At 35.5% G+C, this 23793-nt stretch overlaps 1 protein-coding gene across 1 annotated transcript in view; it reads left to right on the top strand.

Annotated features, from left to right (window-relative positions):
* The first annotated feature begins 5596 nt into the window (after positions 1-5596).
* Positions 5597-23793, top strand: part of LOC149775860 (uncharacterized) — an 83791-nt gene continuing 65594 nt past the window's right edge. Inside the window, exons 1-5 of the mRNA XM_089943352.1 lie at positions 5597-5780; positions 11501-11668; positions 19403-19511; positions 19898-19938; positions 22548-22576. Coding sequence (XP_089799478.1) covers positions 11559-11668; positions 19403-19511; positions 19898-19938; positions 22548-22576 — 289 coding nt within the window. The 5' untranslated portion in view covers positions 5597-5780; positions 11501-11558. The remainder of the gene's footprint in view (positions 5781-11500; positions 11669-19402; positions 19512-19897; positions 19939-22547; positions 22577-23793) is intronic.

The raw sequence follows: 23793 nt of genomic DNA, 5'->3' as shown, positions 1-23793 counted from the left end.
TGATGGGACGAATGATTTAAAATGTAAACAATATTTTAAAATTTTATTTCTTAGAGTAAAATGATTGGGTCTTATCAAGAACATGCAGGGGAAATGTGATTTTTTTTTATATGTGATCATGACCACGTGACCCTTATCCGGGGCGTAAAATTCAAGTTTTAAACCATCGTATTAGAGAAGTAGACACAGTTGGGCATTTTCCTTACACTGGAAGGTTTTGTGCCGTTTGAAGTTATTTCAAATTACTTGGATTAAAAAGGATTAATTCATTTTTCCTGGAAAGTATGTGTGCTCATGTGAAATTCTTGAACAAGGACAGCTTTTATTAAACGTTAATAAGATTTCCAAAACCGGAGTGGTATTTCTTGTTTCTACAAGGAACTGTAGACTTCAACACTACAGATTACAGTATACGTCATCGTCTTCCATCTTGAATTCTTCATCGGGACTCGAACTTGAAATTATTGGAACATTTTATTATTCGGACTATTCTTGGATTATTTTCGGATTTGATTCTTAAAACCGTCAGTTCATATTTTTCATTTTTACAAAATTGTTCCAGGGAAATAAATTATTGTATTTTTGAAAGCTTGTCGTTTTTACTCTTTCTTGTGTTACTATTTATTTTAGCCAAAAAACGTAACATAAGAATACATGTAAATAAGTCAGTCAACAGTTGTTTTAGTGTCATTTCTCAAACACAACTTCGATGGCACTAAATCAATTGTCTAGAAAATATATGACAAGACAGTCATAAAACAAAGATGGTAACAATATGGTGATTTGTCAGCTCAATAAAAAATGGAAAATAACTTAAAAAATTTCTTATTTGACACTTAAGGAAGAACACAAGGAGAAGTCTGAAATGAGCGAAGGGTTTTTCTTTCCTGCAGCAAAATAAATGTCTTATAGAAGACGGTCAATATATGTCGGCAATCACAATACAATATTAAAAAAATACTCGTTTTAAAACAAGCATGTACCACTTGACGGACAAATCTTTTTTTTTTTTTTTTTGCTTATTGGGATGTCAGTATATGTTTATTGAAATTTAAGCCGACCTAAAACAATACAGTTAGTTTTAAGACGATTAAACATTTACCTACTTATCCATTGATTGCATAGTCTGATCTAACCGATGCCAAATTGATGATTTAGATTTACTGATAAAATACCAGCGACTTTTATCTATGATCCAATAGTTCATATGCAATCTTTGATATAGAAGTCTTAATTGGAACACTGTTCTATTTGTGAAAAGATGAAGACATTCTGGAAAAAAGTAATGACTAATTACTACAAAATGTACAATTGTAAAATTTAAAAATGTAACCTTTTGCCACATTCTTAGAGTACCCATGCTTTTTACCCAAGTGATGTGTACACTGTATACTAAAAGTTTAAATTAAAGTTGCACAATTGCTGATCGTAAATATTTGATTAAACATTCTCCATTTATACTTAATGAAAGAAAATACAAACTTTTCACCTGTGCTATATCATTCAGTAACCAACCAATTTAAGTTTTTGATATTTTTTTAATTAACAGATGCAACTTGATCAGTTATCTTATTTAATATCGATTCATTTACTTGTAAAGTGACTGTAGTAATGAAACACCTGTACATGTAAAGACAAGTTGGATATTTAGAAGTTTGGAAAGTTCATGTGTACATAGCATAACATGGATGAAATAAAGACTTTGTACTAATGTGAGTCTGTTAGAACTAAAATGTTAAATGAAAAGTGAAAATCATACATTTTAAATAAAACTAAAGCAAAATGTCAGAGTTCAAAACGAAATTTAATTATTAGAATTCAAAATGAAAATGCAAAATGAAACCCAAATGTGAAAATTCAAAAATGTAATTTGAAATTAAACACTTGTTCAAAAGCTAAATTGAAAAGAAAAATAATAAAAAATCTATAAGTCAAAGATATAGAGTGTGGTTTATTCCCTTTTATTACAACCTTCCATATGTTAGCAGGTGTGAGTTAAAGGTCAATCAAGTGGCGTGTGAAGTAGTACATGTGAACTTTGGATAGTTTTTGGCTTTATGGCGGTCATTCCAACGGCGTGCTGATGGTATCATCTGAGAATGGGTAACTCACAAAGGCGTGTTGGATAGTTGTTGTAAGCGTTGGATAGTAGATAACTGGGTATTAATCATAAAAAAACGTCGTGTTGGATACGTGCTATTTGGTGGTGGATAGTAGATCACTCAGTGTTGGTCACTCCAAGGGCATGTTGATGGTATAATGTGGGTGTTGGAGAGTAGATTACTGGGTGTTGGCAGCGCCTAAGGTGTGCCGAACGAATAGTGTGGATATGGTGTGTGTGTGTGTGTTTACGTGTTGAAGATTATATCACTGGGTTTATGTCACTTTTATGGAGTCCTGATGGTATAGTGCGGTCTTGGATAGTAGATCAATGGATATTGGTCATTCCAGCGGTGTACTGATGACATAGAGTGGGTCTTTGGTAGTAGTTAACTCAATATCTATTGCTCAGAGGGCGTACTGATTCTATATTGTGAGTGTTGAAAAGCCGATAAATTGGTGTTGGTCACTCAAAGCGAGGTGTTGGATTGAAGGTGTGGGATGTTGGATAATGTAACTGGGTAATAGGCAGTAGGTAGTTGTAGTATATCTATCATCATTGTCCAGAAAAAGAGTCTGGTCTACGGAGTGAAAAGAATGAAAAAGACGAAAGTTCAGAAGGTGCAGAAAAACAGAAGAAAAAAAAAACACATTCCAAAACTAAATTTAAAGCAAGATAAGAAGAATAAGCAGCGGGGGGAAAGCTCTTATCAATGAAGAACCTAAAGACTACAATAAATCTAAGCTTTGCGCCATATTTTGACTTAGTCTGACAACGTGGCAAATTGAAAAACAAATTCCTGTCTTCCAAAGTCCGATTTAATCCCTCATGTTAAATTAAAACAAACACATCTCTAATAAAATGACTGATACTATATGAGATCATAATGTTAGCTTCCCACTGAGCCCAGAGGGTCACATATATGTTCAGTCCCTGGACTTTTTATGATGGATTTCCCACCAAGGCCAGTGGGCTTTACTTTCAAGATCGTTGTCGTAATGTTAATTCCTGTCAGAGAACAACATCATTATCATCATCAACATCAACATCATCATCAGCAGCAGCAGCAGCAGCATCAATCCCGTAACCCAAGAGTTCGATGGGTCACTACAGATGATTTCACAACGAATTCTCTCCATATATCTTTGTTTTCAACTGCCCTTTGTCCGAGACCAGAGAGCCAGTGTTTGTGGTTAGACTGCCGCTAAATTCTTCTTCCGACTGGGCTAACGCGGACCTTTGAGTACCTTATAACTGACGTTATATATTAAGCGTGAATCTGATGTCATAACGAGTATGTGCTCCGAGTTTCATCTTATTTTCTTTGACGGTTCCAAGGTATCATGTTCAAAACGGTTCACGAATAGACAAGGCGGACAGAAAATAGAAATGCAAGCCCACTATTTCTGCCCTACCATAGCTCCACCCTACCCTCGGATCGGTCTGGTGTGTCAGGAAAACGGAAAACGGAGGCGTAACTCGACGATACTAATCTGTTCTGTATATATCGAATTAATTCTTTCTGGAGAAATATATTAAATACAGTCCAGAATAGTTAATTTGGGACACGAGAGAGTGTTTTATTGTTTTATTATTAATTTTTGTTACATTTACTACATTAGCCATTCTTTAAGAGTATTCTTGAAAATATGGTTTTACACTGACGGGTTTCATCTCATGGCAGATGGTTCTCTACTAGTTACACAAGAATGATATTTTTCGGACTGTGTACATTTGAAACAACATGACAGACGTCATCACGTGCGTGACTATTCCCTTCTAATTTGATTCTGAAACTGTGTTAAGTACGCCCACATTTATTTTATAAATTCGCAAGCGACTTTGAAAACGTGACAATGTTAAGCACTATCCATGAACATCAAGTGCATGAACCAAAGAAATTTAAAGGGCAAATTATGTCAACCAATATATTCTTGTTTCTTGTGTTTCATTCTTCCTTTCACTCAACTATCAAATCAAATTTTAATCTTGAACTTCAGTTACTTTGTTGAATAATTAGCGTTGTAAGATAGTGTCACATCAGTGCAGTGCATCAAGGGGAAAAGTACTGAGATTCTTCAAAATATGCACGGTGTACACACATTTTAAGCACCTTAGTTATGCCACTTTCTAGTTATCTGTCTGGGAGTATAGGTACCATAGTTGATAGAGCACCTGACTCGTAATGCAAGGATTGGTTGGTTCAGGAACCTGCTCAGGCCAGACTTGGATGACTGCCTCAATTTTCCTTTGTTAAAGCACTTTGGTCTTAATGTTATTACTATTATTACAACTTCCCGTAATCAACAAATAATCCAAATATCTAACAAAGCTATAAACGGAGACACAAATACATACAGCATACATCCTAGGATTATTAAACAATTGCATTTTCTTAACGGTGTTTGGTTGCATTTTACAATTTTTTCTTATGCCCCTTTTAAAAATTCTTCCAACTGTAGGATTTAAGCGATGAAAAGAAAGGAAAGCATAATACTGATTAAGAAGCAATATATAGCGATATTGCCAAACTTTCAGTAGATAATAAAACATGCTGTTGAATTATAATTTGTACAGTTTTGTTTGTATATTACTTTCTTTTTATCATAACGAAAATCCACCACTTGCAAACTTGGACATAACTATTGAAACTTTTGACTTAAATAATCCAAAATCTTTTTTGTGTTTTTTTTAATTAAAAATTACTGCTACTTTTCCATTACTCGTAGTCATACGATTTCATTAAATTTCAATAATTCAGCCAATCGTCTGTCTGGTGAATCAAGAACGTGTGCAATAGTTCAGTTTCAAAATTTGCACGAGTTAAATTTTAAAATAACGCAGTAACCCCTTTTGGATAGAAAAAAAAATTATAAAGAGATCTAGAAAACAAGCAACACTTGTGAAGTACTCGTTATTTTACTACTACTACTGTTACCACTACAACTACTACGACTAGTTACTACTACTAAAATTTACAACCTATAATTTGCTACTGTTGGTTCTACTACCACTATAACTGCGGAGATCTACAACCTATTAGTTTCACTACTGCTGCTGCTACTATAATTACAAATATTGCTGCTGCTGAAACACACAACCTACTACTACTACTACTACTACTACGCATTGACTAATTTCATTCTACACCTTGTTTTATTTTGTATTAATTCAATTGTTGCTTTAATTTGCTCAGTATTTTATGCAAAACGCAGACTGTAGCTATAGCGCCAAATTCGTTAAATAATAGAAACCTAACCAGTGTCGTTTATTTTTATTTCTTTCTTCTATTTTTAATTTTGTTTTCTTGCCAATTATATTAGAACGGGCTGTGGGGTGAATTTTATACGTGAGAGTTTCACCAATCGGAAGACAGAGTATCCGCAGTGCAACAGTACTGGTATTTAGTTTCAATCTTCCTGCATTCCCAATTCAGTAATCCAAGATACATATATTCTCAGATACTTTGTTTTTTTTTCACAATTAAATGTAAATCTCGGCTGCGCGTTATCGAGGTCGATGTCATGGAAAATGTTTGTGTGAAAACATGGCGTCGAAGTGGTGACACAGAATGAAAGGAACGATACAGCTTCGACCTCTACATCGATTTGTTTGGAAATAATATTATTGATGAGTGAAGAAAAGCAATACACTGTGAAAAGACTCTAATTTCGATAAGGTAAATATTTATGTTGTTATTTTCAAAATCCTTATTCTAAGCCAAATGGACGGACACCGAATATTAATAATAGGAATGGATAGGGATATTTGCAGATTGCTTAAGTGGCATGTGTATATTACACAGCTAAATCTTCTAATTGCAAAGCAAGAGATCAGAGTGCTGCCAAACTCCACTAATTAAAGTCTATACGCAGGACTTAAGCTAAATAAACTAACTGAAAGAAAGAGGTTAGAGTACTGCCAAACTCCACTAATAAAAGTCCATTCGCAGAACGTAAGCTAAATAAACTAACTGAAAGAAAGAGATTAGAGTACTGCCAAACTCCTGATTGGGGCTGATTGGTTCCGTTTGTTCCAAATTGACTCCCCCCCCCCTTTAGATCATTAACCCAGCCTATTCATGTTCCCACTTCCTAAATGTTTAATTGTCAAATAGACCCTCACTTTATGAAGTAAATTCTGTACTGAGATTAATGGAAGTTTTGTAATTACGACTTGATGAAAGTTTATTCATCCACTTAGTGTGACCTATCTCAACCTATATAAATTTGTGGAATGGAAATAGTGACCTATCTCAACCTATATAAATTTGTGGAATGGAAAAGTGGCTTTTCTTATTGGGACATAAAATAAATAGTTAGAGCTATCGTATTTGGGGCACCAAGCAAGACTCCAATTTCACTTCCGTCATTCACACTTTTTAAAATGAAACTTTATGATTAATACAAAAATTAATCCACTCGTTTCAAGTTTATGCCATAAGTCCGTTGTTTTGTTAAGGTTGAAGAAATGTCTTGCATAATGAAAATATGTATAGCATTCAGATTGCAGATCTTTTGCCAGATATTCATTTAGTGAACAAGAAATTTTTGCATGAAATTAAGAATTTTTTTTAACGTTCTGAAAGCTAATACTTTCTATATGCTAGGCTTGAAAAATAAGTCAAGGATAATCCTTTAATCTAATTTCGAATTTACAGGTTGACAAATCCACTAAATATATCCGGAAAAGTACCAGCTGACAATAATTGTCTTGGATATTATTGAACTACTCTTTCTAATCAAGGGTAAACAATAACTGACTATCATTCTAGTTTGTTATTGCACAGATCAATGGCACCCACCCAACCCCCGTTATTTAACTGTTTCCGTTCATGTATCGAGTATAATGCCCTCAAAGCAAGGCTTGTTACTGTAACATAGGTAAGCATACAGATTTGATTAGATTACATGTGTAATGACACAAAATCTATCTAGTGTGGATGGACTTTGGGAGGGAATATTGAATGACATTTAAATTAGAGAGTTGTTCTTTAAAAAGAAGCATTAGCAATCATTACTAGTTATCTGATATAAGACTGATAATTATTATGTATTAGGTTTTTGACTGTGGTTAGACATGCAATAACTAACCGTTCAAGTGGTAAACTAATCCAGTGTGTATTGTCAGTCTTTCTAATAATATTTAATCGAATGTTTCATACACTTTTATGTTTTGCACTAAGTTTTCATACACTTTAACTTTCACCCTAATTTTTAATGTGTTCGAATTTTTTAATTTAATTTATATTTAATAGTTTAAGTTTCTACTCTAGTTATTCACATGCTTTAATAAACTGTAATTTTTCAGACACTAGTTTTTAATATACTCTAATTTTCATACTCTAATTTTAATATACTCTAATTTTAATATACTCTAATTTTTCAAGCTCAAGTGTAGCAAGAGAAGTGTGAAAACTTTATTGAACCGCTCCAGTGGCCTAGTGATTGGAGCGTCCGCTTCGGATGCGGGAGGTCGTGGGTTCGATCCCCGGCCGAGTCATACCAAAGACTTACAAAAATGGTACTAACAGCTGCCTCGCTTGGCGCTCAGCATTAAGAGGTTAGTGCTAGGACTGGTCGGCGTGGTGTCAGGATAATGTGACTGGGTGGGACATCATGTTACATGTCTGCGATCTGTCACACTGCAGACACCGTAGCGATATGACTGAAAAATTGTTAAAACTACGTTAAAAATCCAAATTACACATACACAAAACTTTATTGTGATGCCGCAGGGGACAACCACCCTACGTTTGGGTGATGTGGATGCCTCCCCATAAGCTAATAGTGCTGGTTTATCAACGCAGGTTAGACTGTATTTATGATAAAATGTATAATTTCCTTTCTTTTCATTAAAACAAAAAGTCTTTTTGTATTATATAATTTAAAAAAAAAATTCATATTGCTAATTTATATACATGGCAATTTGGTCCTGTTAATCTTACGGTTCCACCCAATTTATTAGTAAAAATGTATGATGCAGAATTATCAGTCATTGATAACTTTTATTGAACAACAGCATAATGTTTATAGCTCCTTGATCTTTGAATGCAATGAATATATGTTATGTACTGTATATTACCGTACATATTCGCTTACAAGCCTGGTTCTACTGCTTTATTCCATAGATTTGGGTCTATGCAGCTTGTTAAGAGTAATCAGTGGAACAAGCAGTATAGACCATGATCTGCTACATTATGTACGACAACTCGTGAGAGTCTATGTTGTTTACACTTGGACTTGTCTATTCAGTGTTTATATAATGTAGTCAGCTCATAAAAAAAACTCTTAAAAAAAATTATTAAAGGATATCATGGGAAAATGTAAGATGTCAGATGATAGAATATCAGATAAGATAAGTAAACACGGGGTTTAATAATAATGCACAAACTGAAATCGACAAAAGAAATAATACACGAAAGAAGCTGATGTACCTTGGGGGCAAATCCCTGGGGCGAGAGATACGGTAAGCTTGCTTTATAACGCTGTATGTGTCCTATACACGTTAGAAATTATTTCCTAAAAAAGAAAATTGCATGTTCGATTCTAAAAGAATCGAAGGAAGCTGACTCACATCCAATAAATGTTAATATATGTCACTATAGTTGTTTTGTACATATGTTATATTGTATGTCCATCGTGAGGTTTTATCTGTCATATCTAGGCAATACTGTGAACGGCATGACTGACATGTTGGTCATCATTGTTTTCATGTATTGGATCAATAAGCTTCCACTAGCATATTTGATTACATGTTCTTTTCATGGCATTCCAATCCGAATTGCATAATGTCTAGTACTCTGTGATAAGTTGTGACAAATCTCTTTTTTGATTTTTAATTCATGCCTAGGAAGTTGAGGTATACTTTATTACTAACCCCAACTTTTACATTGAAGTCGGCGTTGGCCTCTTTGTCCGAAGAGATAAAATAATTTATATACTAAAGAAATATCAACCATTATAACCAAGGGGCTAACGTTATGCATACATGTGCAATTGCACATGTCCTTTTTAAGTAGACTGCATTAGCCGAGGTGTTTAAACATTGTATAAACATTGTTTGACCTAGAATCATGAAACTTGGTGAATGGATGGATCTTAGTAAGTCTTACACCCGCATCGCAAACTTTGATCACTGTGACCCATATTTCATGCTTAACTGACTTCAGTTCTATATTTGACTTTAAAGTGTATTTCTCAATTCCTGTTCATGCCGCAATCGCCAATCTAGATGACTGTATGCATCTCAATTAGTACCACACCTAACATCAGTTAGATATGTTTGCGACCTATATTTAACATTTTAAAGGCTTGCGTAAAGTTTTGCGTTTAGTGAGGACAACATTAGATGCTTTTTTAAAAATCTACTGAATAATACTGGTAGACCTTGAATCATGAAACTTGTTGAGAGGATGCGTCTTCATAAGCACTACACCCTAACCTTCAAAGTAGGTCGCTGTGAATCGCATTCACATTTAACGGCTCTTTTTTGTTCAATTTGATGTTTTTACTGGTCATGCATTGATTATCTGGCTAGATCAGTGGTTCCCAACCTTTCCGAGTGTGAGGACCCCTTCTTATTTTTTAAGATGCTAATAATTGTACATTTAGGCTCTGTTAATTGAGAAAATACATAATGACACAATACCCCACCACCTCCACCCGCCTCCCGAGGCCCACCGGTTGGGAACAACTAAGCTAGATGAGTGTATAAATCTTTCATAGTACAACAAAATATACCAAAAGAAGTCACTATGACATATAGTGTACATACTTCTGGCAAAGGATAAGATTTTCATTTAACCCACTGTTCATGCTAGAATCGTGAAGTTGATTGTCAAATACATTTCATATAATTAATACACCTTGCCACAATAGAGCTTTACTGTGACCTATATTTCTTCTCTTACTAGATTTTGTTAAGTGTCTGCATTACATGAGGTTTTTCGGCATGTTATATACATGTTCTCTGAACCTAGAATCGTGAAACTTGCTGTGTGCATCTTGATAAGTTCTACAACCTTTCTTCGAAAGGATATCACTGTGACCTAAATGCAGTGCTTCTAAGACTTTGATGATATTTTGTGGTAATAGTTTAATTGTTCTGAGTGCTATTTAGATTCCAATTATGAAACTTGATAATTGGACGCATATCTGTTGCGCTCTAATTTTCCATTCAAAATTTCATACATGCTACTCTTCTATTCTAATTTATCGTTTATTCTAATTTACCGTACACCATATATTAACGAAGGAATATTTATTTTTCTCCCTTTTTGCAACACACAGAACTGTACTTGTATTAAGATAATGCCAATAAAGAATCTGTTGAGTGTTGTGATGAATATATATATGTATTTCCTTAGAAGTAATCTGTTGCCAAAAGAAAATTGACCATGGCCTGCTTGGCATGAAGCGAGGGCAGATACGGGTCTATTTAGGCTGCATGTAGACCCGGCTTTTGAGTGAGTACATACGGAATGGTCAGACACAGAGGAGAATGTCAATGCTGTTGATAATTTGAAGCAAATCACAACGATCTGACTTCCCAAAGCATTATTTGATAAAAGGACTTGGTCAGTGCACAGGTGCTCGACGCGGGCTGAAGTTACGGGCTCCGAAACGTGCGATTTTTTTACTCCGAGACAAGTCCGAGCTCATGTGATAATAAGTATAACCTTTTGAGCCAATCATATTTCGGCGTTGACGTGTGTGCCGCATACTTGACCTATTTTGAAAATAGAGTCGCATGTATTAAATGTATGTGCAGTGAAGAAGACAATGTCTAATTCTTGCATTGAACAGGATTCCTAAAGTTAAATCGAGTTAATGGTAAGTAAAAACTTACTTTTGCATCTACCACTGTTCTGTAATTCAAGAAGGGATGCACCATAGAGTTGAAAACATGGTACATGTAGTGGTTTTCACATGTGCACGCACTTGTCCAAAACGAAAAAATTCGCGAAAATCGCACGTTTCGGAGCCCGTAACTTCAGTTTGGTACATCGCAGAAAGGTCAATAATGGCTTGATGGATAGAAAAATATCGCAGGAGTAAAACAACCATATAGTATGGTCGTATGCCTTAAAAAACGGAAATAGCAGAAGGAAATCGAGGTTCATGGGTGGAATGAAGTATTTAGAAGTTCCGTACCTTCTCTCTTATATATTATGATAGAGAGGGTCCTATGTCAGAACGGGTCATGGGGGTAATCTAAGGTATTATTGTCACTCTGAATGATTTTTTCCTTTACATTATTGTGTGGGGTTTTTTTTCTCTTCTCAACATCGAGCTCGCGTCGAGCACCTGTGGGTCAGTGCTGTTCACAGTTCGGTAATGCGCACATATCAGTACGACAACAGAGCAAACTCCTATATAAAAAGTGTCTTCATTTCAGATAGCGGCTGCATTGCCTGAATACCGTCTTTCTTGGGTACAAGTTTAAGTCATCAGTCATGACAAACCTACTACCGAGGCTACAGTTCCGCACTCCTGGGCTGAGCTATAATGTCATCCCTATCCACAATACTACCACACCAAAGGACCATGGCAAGATACGTGAGAGGTAAACTTGTATTATCAAATTTGATACGCATACTGTTCTCCTTTTATATAACAGTGTTCATGAGAATCATCGCTGGGAGAGAGAAGTTTACTTAATGCCTTGTGCATGATTAACGTTTTGATGATTAAGATTCAGTCTGGTTTTGTAAGTTTGTGTTTGGCTGTGTTCCCAAAATACCATGCTGAACTTTTAAAACATGCAACAAACTCCAAACCAGGAAGTGAACTACTTACTTTTATTTTACGTTCGTCGTATGTACTCGCCTATAAATTGTCGAATTAAAATGCAAAAACTAAAACAAAACAGGTCTGTATTGTTTGTTCTTCTGACGGCTTGTAACAAGCTGCACAGACCCAGATTTGCCGGCGCATTGTGCTTTTGGTGGTCTGGAGATGCGCAGTTTGCAGTTGGACTAGACGTTTTGGCGAGTATATGCGATAGATAAAGGTACGTGAGTTGGCAGTTGTCAAAAGGTTAATTGAAATTGTTGGTGTTATAAGAATCTACTATACTGTTTTGTATTATCTTATAAGGATGAGAAAATCTAAAGTCTCTGAGAAAATCTTTATTATTCAATTGATGGCCAATTACATTTGCATCTGTCTATAACAAGAATCAAAGCTAGTACTACATAGGTAAAGAGCAAGTATGTGAATCACAGATTCATTGATAAATACAGCAAACTGCAATCTGCTGTCAAGCGTGACCCAACCAATATATGCCTGCCATACCTACGCTAGCAGTCTTAAACAGCAATGCTGCCCACATCCAAAGTAACAATCATAATCGTGTACACTGAAACCTACAATAGTTTCAAACCATAAAATGCATAGTGTTGCAGGTGACTGCATTATATGTAATAAGAATATCGCACTTGTGTTTTAATGCGGCTGGGTGTGGTGTGTTTGTTTTGTTTTGGAGTGATGCTGTTGGGGGGGATTGTGGTTGTGTTATAATAAGAATGGGAATGCCACACACACACACACACACACACACACACACACACACACATATATATATATATATATATATATATATATATATATATATATATATATATATATATATATATATATATATATATATGGTTGCACACCACTATATTCATTCCTGACTCTGTAGGAAAAAGTATTTTCTTAAACAAAACAAGGTAACTGTAAACAATTTGTTGCCTCACGGTTAAGACAAGTTCATTATTGATTCTCCTCCTAAACTACTGGAGGTTTGCCATCAAACGCAGCACTGACCCAGTCCTTTTCCTTTCTTGATGAGCCCAAATGAAAATTGCGTCCCTTTCACATTCAGTATGTCCATGATGGTGTCCATCTCAAGAATCTTTTTATTATATCTAGTCATGAACAGATCGTGGTGTTGACATGGAGTTAACACTAAAATACTTCTGTTCCAGCTTTTCAAAAACCTTCTCAGTAAATCAAACCTAGACAATTCAAGGAAAAACTTGGCGTCTCATAGGTTACATTTCACTTGTTTATTGATAGTATATCGGACCATGGAAAAGCTTGGACATCCTGGGGTAATAATCTGTACAGTGGTTAAAGTTTTTCCAATCTTTCAAAGCGTAGAAGAAATTTTGAAGATGAAATATTGGATAATGTAATGAAAGCGTAAGGACAAAGTTTCACGCTGCATATATACAGAAGTATTCAAACCATTTAAAAAACAAAATTATAACTTTATTTTCATAATTATTTAGCAAATTGAGTTTAATTTGTAGATACATTTATTTGAAGGATAAATCATCATGTGTAAAGAGTGTGTAGTCTAGACCAGTAAAAAATGAGCACAATAACACAGTCGCAATATGGTCTTTCGTCCTGGTTAAAAGTCAGGTCAAACTTAAAACGAACTAGTATCTCAAACACAATTTGAAATTATGGCATGCATTTGTTATTCTCTTATCACCACATTCAGTTTATTATATTAAGCTTACGTTACTTTAGCCTTCAAACTTTTAATATTTGAATAAGACTAAAATGTATAAGTACATTTATCTTTGCCTCAGCGTAAGGTAGAGTTAAGTTGCGATTGAGCAAACGTCTCACAAATACTGGGTAACTATGACCTTTTTTTGCATTATATGATCATCATCTTAAAAGGATCTTTTGAGTGTTTATCACATATGGCCATCAAGCTCTAAATTATGGTTACTGTTGGTTGAAATTCATCTTAGCATGATTCTAATATTTGACCAAGGGTCAAACCATTAACGATGTTATTGCATCTTTAGAATTTACTATATTATGTCACTCATAGATTTTAGATGACTGTTCACGCAGTTGGAATAACTTTTAAATTCTTAATAGCAAGTAATGATATTATTTGTTTTTATACTCCACCCCTAGTTAGAACTCGTCAAACCCATCTGTCCATCCATTATTTAATCTGGCACAATCTTGTTTGCATTTTAAGTCCTGCAGTTGTTTCATGGATTGTCCTGAAGCTTGGGAAATAGTATAGTCATTACATGAACATGTCAATATCCAATCCGCTCAAGGCTTACATGAACATGTGAATATTCAATCCGCTCAAGGATATAAACGACCTTTGGCCGGATGGAGAAGAAACACATTCATCGAGCCTCTCGACGAAGATTAAAAAGAAACACAGGATATATAAATACATCAAAAGAAAACATTAGGAACGACAACCAAATTGTGGCCAAAATGAAATTAGCAAGAAAAAGTTGTAGTTGTAGTTGTTGTAGGGTTTAACGCCATTTTTCAGCACACGATAGGCTATACATGGCGGCCAGTATTAATGGTGGGGGAAGAACCCGGGAAACCCCCAGAAAGAACCACCGACCCACGAGAAGTTACTGACAAGCTTTCTCACATACACCACATTGGCTGAATCCGAGACTCGAACCCACGCAGACAGAGATGAGATGGCAGTGATCCGTAACGGAGAGCGCTTTAGGGGACCCTGCAAAAAAAGGTGACGACTTCTTTATGGCTAATAACATAAAAGAAAGTCCTGTACATGCCGACTATAATGAAAATGCGAATAGTGTGGTACCACTCTGGAGGTAAACAATCCCTCTGAAATCTAAGCAGATTTCTTGAGTTGTTAAGCCATTCAAACCTTCTAAACTGTCATAAATGAATGTTGTTATGTGTATCTATATTATGTGTATTATTTTCATAATAGTTTCTATAAGGGTCATTAGTTAATGACATTTTATTGCTAATACTCCATCAATGGACTTGAACTATACGTCATGAGTTCCAAGGTTAGTCGAGTTTGAGAGGCTAAGCTGTTCCTTTTTGGTCGGTGTTAGAACATCTGGTTTGTTCACCCTAAAGAATATTTCGAAATACATCGACGATTCATTCAAAGCCTATGCGTGTTAGTTTTCTTTATAAGTGAAAGTGCTTTAACATTCATTTAGAAATTATTTGGATATATAATAGATGTATGGACTTATTTTCAAACATCCAAAGACTCTTGGATTTATAGCTGTATTGGAATAACAGTGTATTCATTAAAAGACATTTTGGGATTATATCAGTTAACACTTCTGTACGGTTTACACACCAGTAGTGGCGTCATTCGGAATACCTTTGGAACTTATTCGGATTACTCGGAACTATTTGAATTCATAGAAATTTTAGGATTTTAGGAATTCATTCGCCATACTATAAGTGTAAGTTATTTTTACTTTTTTCACTTTGCTTTTTAAGGAAATAGATTATATTTTTCAATTTTACAGATTTTGGTGGTTTTGAACTTTCTTGTTACGTAGTGTAAGACCCTAGATTCGTTACAACCTACATGAAAAACTAGGAATACAATGACTACTGCCAAAGGTAAGCCGCTAGACAGTACAAAAAGTAACAAAAGTGCGAGACGGGATCCCAAGTGAAATACATACACATATACTGAACTATTCGCTGAAGCAGGATCGGAGAAAACAACGCTTATGAACGCGGCAGGATAGGAACCTGACAGCTTAGGAGTGCGAGAATACTTGGCTTTATCGAATATACACGTACGTTTGCACGCTTGCTGGTACTCATGCTAAAATCGTAGACATCAGCAAGGACCTAGACGGGCTTAGAAAAAGTCTGGAAGAATAGCAAGACAAGAGGAACTATAGCAGTTATACGCACAAATTGCAATCAAGGAAAAGGATCGTTACAGGTGACCTCGTAGCCAGCTTTCCGTAGTTCCAAAGACTATCAGCGAAATTCTTCAGAAGCAAAGAACAATCAATGAAAAAATTGTCCACCTCTTCAGCAAATAGGAAGTTACTAAAAGCTTGATTCTCAATTGTTGCACCTTGAGGTCGGTCTGCTTTAGTTTAAATGACTGGACTGGAAGTGCTTCTGTGCCTCGCCTTTTGTTACTGAGAGCATAATTATGTTTATAATGAATATTATCTCTGTAAGAATAGAACCTATATCAATTTCCTGTTGGCTGAAGAGGATTTTCAATTTTTCATGAAAAGAAATCCGGATCAGCTCGCTGGAATGCTGACATCGCTGGTAGAAAAGACGGATAAAGCCACACCACAGTACTGCTCTTGACAAGTGCCCTGTTATTGGTTTCTTGGTAGTCAGCTTCTTTAGACTCGAGCACTGTCGGAGACAAGCATGGTGCCAGTTTTCAGGCAGTTCGGGCGGTTCCGGCAGACGCTGGCACGGGAGTGGTCGAAACCCACTTATTCTGTTTTGTCTTCTGGGACTGCATGCCAAGGATTGCCCATGCATATGCCCAGAAGCTCTCGTTCAGACGTACGCCCTGTGCGGGTGAAGCCTTACGAATTGTCCAGCATGAAATACAAAAGAAACTTTTTTTCTTCACTCTGTCCTCGCCCTGCGCGAAATGTGCAACGTGCTGTTTTGCACTTGACGGCTCACCAAAGATATAGGTATCGGCTTCAAATGTAGTTGGGTCTGTCATGGGGTTGGGAAGGCCATCCCATATCTTGGGAGCACCCACCCGCCCACGCCCGTCGGATGTAACTGATACACATCGTGCTAAGGAGGCCGTTGTTGAAGCCATTCTTTATCCGCCAATCGCTCCTGTGTTCAAAAGAATGTTATCACAGGTGGTCTCATTTTTTTATATCAGTGCCGTTTTAGAAAGCTTCGATCTCTGGTTCACCCTGAATGGTGCACTTCATCTGATTGAGAAACTTTATCAACTGAAAATAAACATGAAAGCTGTAAAATCTTTGCGCCAGCGTTAGTAACCCTGATGTTTCGGCAGGCAACAGGTGATCGCGAAAGTTGAGGCCTCAAGCGATGGTCGAGCACCATAGGACAAAGTTTACTTGATTTTGACAGAGCCTCATTTCATAGTCTGCATTTCATGAGCTACAGCGGTTATGAACCACTTCAGTGTTGACGTTGGGCAGCGCGTGCATTTCGAACACATTAAGAAATATGTCGTTCATGAATCAAGCGTTATCCGGCGCGTACATGTCATGGTTGAGCAACAGTTGCAAGATCTGCGCTATCTCTACATTGCTATTGTTAAATACCCATCGGTATTAACGCAAAGCACAAGTGGCAATATCATCACCTGAAACTATTGCTGGCTTTGACAGTGTAGTTTGTATGGGTGAGTAATCTAGATGATCATGTGGCTCTTGAACATCCGATATGCACAGACTCAATAGGCACGTTAACGCTCCGAGAGATCTTGTGCAGATCTTCGAAATTTAATCTGAACATGGCGTCAGTATCTTGTACACAAGGTGTTTTGTTTTATAAACGGGAGAAAAAAATATTCACCATTCTGCATAGGTATTATGACATGCAATGCTTGAAAAAGAATTGCAGGCTGCCATTCATGAAAAAAACTGAACTACAACGTCGCAGCATGACAGGTCAGAATTACAACCACTTGCACGATGAGCAAAAGTATAACCAGTATGGTATATGTCAATACTTCTCTAGTCTGCATCATTTGTTTCAGCAATGGTGACACCCCCGGGTTTCTGATTACACGCATGTATTCATAAATTAACATAATGTCCACCTGTCCTATTCCACCACGATCAGGTAAAAACAACTGAGAGTATTCTCGATTGGAACAACATTGTTCTGCTAGAAGTCGTTCTTGTGGGTGGCGAGTTCTAAGGGGTTACTGTCTCCTATGGAAAGATACATTAGCACATACTGCGTGAAGGTGGCATCCATCAGCCCTTGATACATATTTTACATAAAAATCAAAATCCGGTTAATATGCAGGAGTTTACTGCCAGCCCTGAAATAAAACTCTTTTCCTCACGGACTATGTGTAAACATGGAGCTGACCATGGCCCCCGTTTGCCTTAGGTTCCGCTCTACAGTTTCGAATTTTGTATTGATTAATATTTAAAGAGACATATATTCACATATATTTCCTTTTGGTTATTTTGTTTTTAGGAAGCATTGTTTATCACACATATTTTTAAAATAACTGTTAATATTGTATCTATTTTAGTGCATAATTGATCGGTGTAATTTGGATTACACAGTATAGAGCTTGTCTTTACAGTAGATGTGTACCTTTCAAAGTCTACTATCTCGATTTGGTCATTTTCACTTCCTCGACTTGAAATATAAATTAGAAAAAGACAAGCCAATAAAACGTTTTACTTTTTATATATTTTATTAATTCATTTACTAAACTTTCAGAAACTGGTGTTGTTTATGCCTTTCTTTATCCGTCAATTGTCTACTGTGTCTAACTCATTTCCGCTATTTTAACAACTGCTAAAATTATTGTACATTGGACCAGTTACGCGCTCATTTGTCGAGCAAATTGGAGCAACCATTTTGATAGCTGTCTGCTTTAGACAGAGCAAAGGTTACATAACTACCACATGTACAGAAACTGTTGTCACAGTGTATGAAAGTAAAATCGATGGATGACAACGTTCTCTCTATTGTGCATGTTGCCAATGAAAACAACTTCACACTGTACTGATCCCTCCCTCAGAAGTATATAGTAAATATAGAGCGGAACCTTATAGACTGAAATCCCCGGCTGCGAGGTTGTCGTTTGCAAGACCAATTCGGACTTCAGCTCCAACTTACATATCGTGTCCTTAGCGACCATCAGAATTGCCTCTGCATTAAATGTATCAGGTTTGTACCGCTGAGACGTAAAGCAAAGTTTTCAAAACATTGGTGGTTTGACACTCAGCATAGACAAAAGCTATCGCCCATTCCCCACTCTCACCACGAACGGCCGGATTTAACTTCATTAGGCTCCACGGGAGCCGCGGTGGCGGGACGTCGGAATCGCTTTCAATCCAGTAAGCAAGGTTTTAATGTCAACTAATGGTAGTACGGTTGTTTAGGCTAACGCCTCAAACGAAAGCCTTACAACTAACATTGGGTCTATGTTTGCTGTCAGAGACATCATTAGATGTTAAGGTTTTTATGTTTACGCATATCCATCGGGATTCTCAGCCATTCCAACTGTCTTCGACTTCGCAATTAGGATACGAGCAGCTTAAAGCAAAGCTATGGTGTAGCACCAAGACAAACCAGACGTTGGAGTATTATTACAACTCGTGTAACAAACTGAAATCAACAATGTATTTCTGGCTGGCATTACCAATTATTCTAACACAGAAAGCGGTTGCGAAGAATGAAATGTGTATTTAAATCGTTTATTAAAAAGCGATAACAATGATACCTGGAATGAATCAGAATAATTATAAATATATGAATGTATAGTGATGTCCGAACCTAATTACATTATTGTTTTTTGCAGGCAGTCTTTCAAAAGAAATATATGGGTCTCAGACAGTTCTGTCATCCATGTATATGATGTCAGTAGTACAAGCACCCGTAGAATTTCGCGCAATAACAACTATCGAAAGGTAATAAGGACACACGTGTGCTTTGTTCAACATGTCCGCAAATGTACTTAAAAGAAGGAAACAATTAGTGTAACTTAAATGGAATACTTGTCTTCTTTTATCATCCATGCAGATTTTGTGATGTAAAATTAAATTAACATCTTATGGAGCTTTATAAAACTCAGGAAAATGTTATGAATAATCTAGAAAAAGTACAAGCACATTATTAGAAAGTTTATTTGGTGGAATTCTAGCAAAAATAGTACAAACGAATTTGTAAAAAACGGACTTAGTATTTTTAAATGATACAAATATGAAAAATGATCTCTGAAAGGTCTAAAACTGTTATCTAACAATGTTCAAAGTTTCTGAGTTGTTGAAGTTTTTATTAATGCTTTTCATTATAGACTTCAAGACTTAGACAACATGATGAAACAGACTTTAAGAGGTAAATGTTTTATCTATGTTAAGCGGATAAAAAATCTTGCACAAGCACTTTGCCAGAACATATTGAAGATGTACATATTTCAACATGTGGCCGTTTTAGATGTACCATCATATTTACATATTTTGTGCAATTAAGTTACATACCGTGAAACTCTTTTAACTTTAGTGAAGTGGTCTGGTGGTTAGAGCGTCCGCCTTGGATGCGGACGTCGAGGGTCCGAACCCCGGCTGAGTCATACCAAAGACGTATGAAAATGGTACTAACAGCTGCCTCGCTAAGCGCTCAATATTAAGAAGTTAGTGTTAGGACTGGTCTGCCTGCTGTCAGGATAACGTGAGAATGGGTTAGACGTTATGTTACATGTATGCAGCATGATGCCCCATTGTTAGACATCACTATAAACTGCCACTCTGCAGGCATCGTAGCGATATGACTGAAATTTTTAAAGCTACGTTAAAAATCACACACACAGACACACAGACACACACACACAGCTTCAGTGAACATTTGCACACAAGTTGAGCTAGTACACTAAAAATTAGAAGATAAAGAAAATTATTTATTCATGTATTCTCCAAATTAAAGGGAATTTGCAAATTTATATAGTTGCAAGTTTGTTAAAGTACTCTGTATTCTTAGCACAAATACGTATTAATACCAGGATGAATAACTATAACATTATCTTTGTCTTGATTTTGATTCAAATGTGGTTATGCAAAAGGAAATATAAATATTATCCTTCTTTCACTCTTTTTTCCATCAATCCACAGAATGGTGAATACTTAATATCGGCACATTTTATTTGATTTTACCAGAATTTGCTGTGATGAGTTTGACGAGTGTAATTGACTGGTATTGCAGGTGTTATTGCACCTAACCGATCTAAGATAGTGATTTAAGAAAAGTATTTACAATATGATCCTATTTGACAAAATATGGCGTTGTCCATGTACCCATCTGTGCATCCATCCGTCTGTTCATTGTTTGTTTGGCACATAACTTGTAATGGTTTTAGAGATTTTCGTGAATGTTTGCCCAAGTATATATACTGACAGCGTGTTGCACTGGATAATCATTTTCCCTACTTCAACGGGTCACGGCAAGGGTTAATTAATCTTGAATCAAATGAATTTATGCAATCAAGTCTGACGTATAATTTTGAATCGAATGTATTTTAATCATGTCTGACGTATAACTTTGAATCAAGTGAATGTATTGTAATCATGTCTGACGTATAATTTTGAATCAAATGAATATATTTTAATCATGTCTGACGTATAATTTTGAATCAAATGAACGTATTTTAATCATGTCTGACGTATAATTTTGAATCAAGTGAATGTATTATAATCAAGTCTGACGTATAATTTTGAATCAAACGAATGTATTTTAATCAAGTCTATCGTGTAATTTTGAATGTATTTTAATCATGTCTAATGTATAATTTTGAATCAAATGAATGTATTTAATCAAACTTTAATTAGCTACATATTGTGATTAGACAGTGTGTAACACACCGGAGTGATGCACGCTTCATTAAGGTCAAGGTCAAAAGTAGGGATAATAAAAGTTAGTACCCTATTTGCTTATCAGACTGTCAGTTTCTAGCCATAAAGTTATCATAATGAAACTTTAACAAGGTCCGTACCTTGTAATACAACATTCACATCCCTTGCTCGGTTGTCAATGTCATTTTGGTAGGTAAGGGTCACATGATGATCATAGAAGTTATTGTGTATTGGTATTTTTCTTGTTTGATTTCAACCAGTTTTCTTTAAAACTGTCATAAGAAGTTTTCACACCATTTTGATGTTGTCCCCTGATCAGCTTGGACAATTTTTTGGCTTGTAGATACTCCGGCATTTAAAATACTGACACATGCTTGTTATCGTTTTTGCCTTTAAGCTCTGTCTTAACAATTTATATATCAAGTTTGCTTATGAGCAGATTTTGGAGAATAGTTTAGTGTTTGAAATTATTTTTCGGTGTGAATATATATATATATATATATATATATATATATATATATATATATATATATATATATATATATATATATATATATATATATATATATATATATATATATAATTACCTTTTTGCAGCAGGCATGTTCTCTTTTCAATAATTCTCTAAATCTGCTTATTAGTCACCCAATAACCCATAATTACAACTATAATAATAAAATATCCGGGATATAATTTGCGCGTACATAAATTTACATAAAATAACAGATGACGCTATGGCTAATCCATTTCTACGTCAATATAAAATATCTTTCAGCATCCGCAAGAAGTCATAGTCATGTAAAGTTTTACAAAGACAAAGGTTTGTTTGTTTTATTTGTTCGTCTTGTCTATGTTTTGTATTTGCCTTTGAAAAAACTCATTAAAAGTCGAAAGCACTTAGGCTAGCTAGGTAATAGTTTTGCACTGTTCGTCGTTAGTTTATTATATATATGATGGATGCAAAGGATATATGAATTGGTACAAAATTTATGGATTTTTTAATAATGGACATAAATAAAATGTCCCTTGTACACAGCCCTGCGCCCAAAATAGCAGTCTTTCAAATTAAGTTCTGCTGTACAAATTTTATTTTTATTGTAGGTTACCTGATCCAGGCAAACAGTCCCGAGGTAAGTATTATTGTATCTTATTTTTGCTGCATAGTGCATAACTGATACGTGTCATATGACATATATGAAAATATTATGTATGTATGTATGTATGAGGTTTAATGGCACATCAGCACAATCCTGTCCATATACAACTGAATAAGTTTAGGTATCGAAATTTAGGCATCAGTTAAAGAAAGCGTACAAAACATAAATATCGGAAAGAAGGGTAATTTAAACGGCACTCTTTAAAGAGTCATAGACGTACCCATTTGGGAAATCATCATGATATGCATTCCAGAATCATAAGGTTGTTTCCGTTAATCGCTTCTTAGGACATGAAGGAGGACATATCGAACCTGGTCTATATTCCTATGAGTAGAACATGGATTAACATATTGAAAGAGGTGAGAAAATACCACCTAGATAAATAACAACATTGTATGTAAAATAAAACGTCCTTTCTGTATAAATTGATGTAATTTTTTTATTTTTAGTAAGTAAATGTGGTCTTGAAATATTTAGTTTGTAGCAGCCATGATTGAGTCTTTATCCTTAAGTTCATTCATCCATTAGTCGTTTGGTTTCTGCATGATAACTGTACCAGTCCTTTCTAGATTTCAACTAAAGTTCATAGTTTACCTTTATAAAAATGATGAGTTTAATTTTCAGAGTCCAGTAGCATTGTGTCGTGAAGTTTTGGCCCCTAATACCATGTCCTTCTAAACTGTGATTTTCACAGCATAACTTCACCAAGTCATCAATGGCATTGCTTTCAATCAAATTTAGTACGTAGCTATATATTCAAACATCTCTATTCATCTTAATTAACAGCATCTGATGTCGTCATTTAGTTGAATATTGTCTCCGATTAGTCATCCAACAAGACTTTGTTTTATGCATTATATATTTAACAAGGAATACTAGGTTTTTAAATTGAGTTATTGTTCACCCCCATCCCCCGATTGCCATCCTTTCAAAATGTGTTGTTAGCAGCTTAACAGCTTCAGAAATCATTCATTTAAGAGTAAATTTGGTGGGTAACTTTATACATGGATTTATGAACTCTTGAATGAGTTTGGTTGCCACTATTATTGCATCATACATTTTGTGGAGTTATGGCCCTGACTATTGGGCACACCCACTTTTTTTTTGCGTAATGTGTAAGGTTTAACTGACCATAGCATCTCACTAACATCTCCATTTTCCTAAATAATCAAAAGTCGATCATCAGGGCT

The sequence above is a fragment of the Sinohyriopsis cumingii genome, chromosome 19, assembly GCF_028554795.1.
Source record: "Sinohyriopsis cumingii isolate HCF-2022 chromosome 19, ASM2855479v2, whole genome shotgun sequence".
NCBI lineage: Eukaryota > Metazoa > Mollusca > Bivalvia > Unionida > Unionidae > Sinohyriopsis > Sinohyriopsis cumingii.
This window is presented reverse-complemented; position numbering and strand designations above follow the sequence as displayed.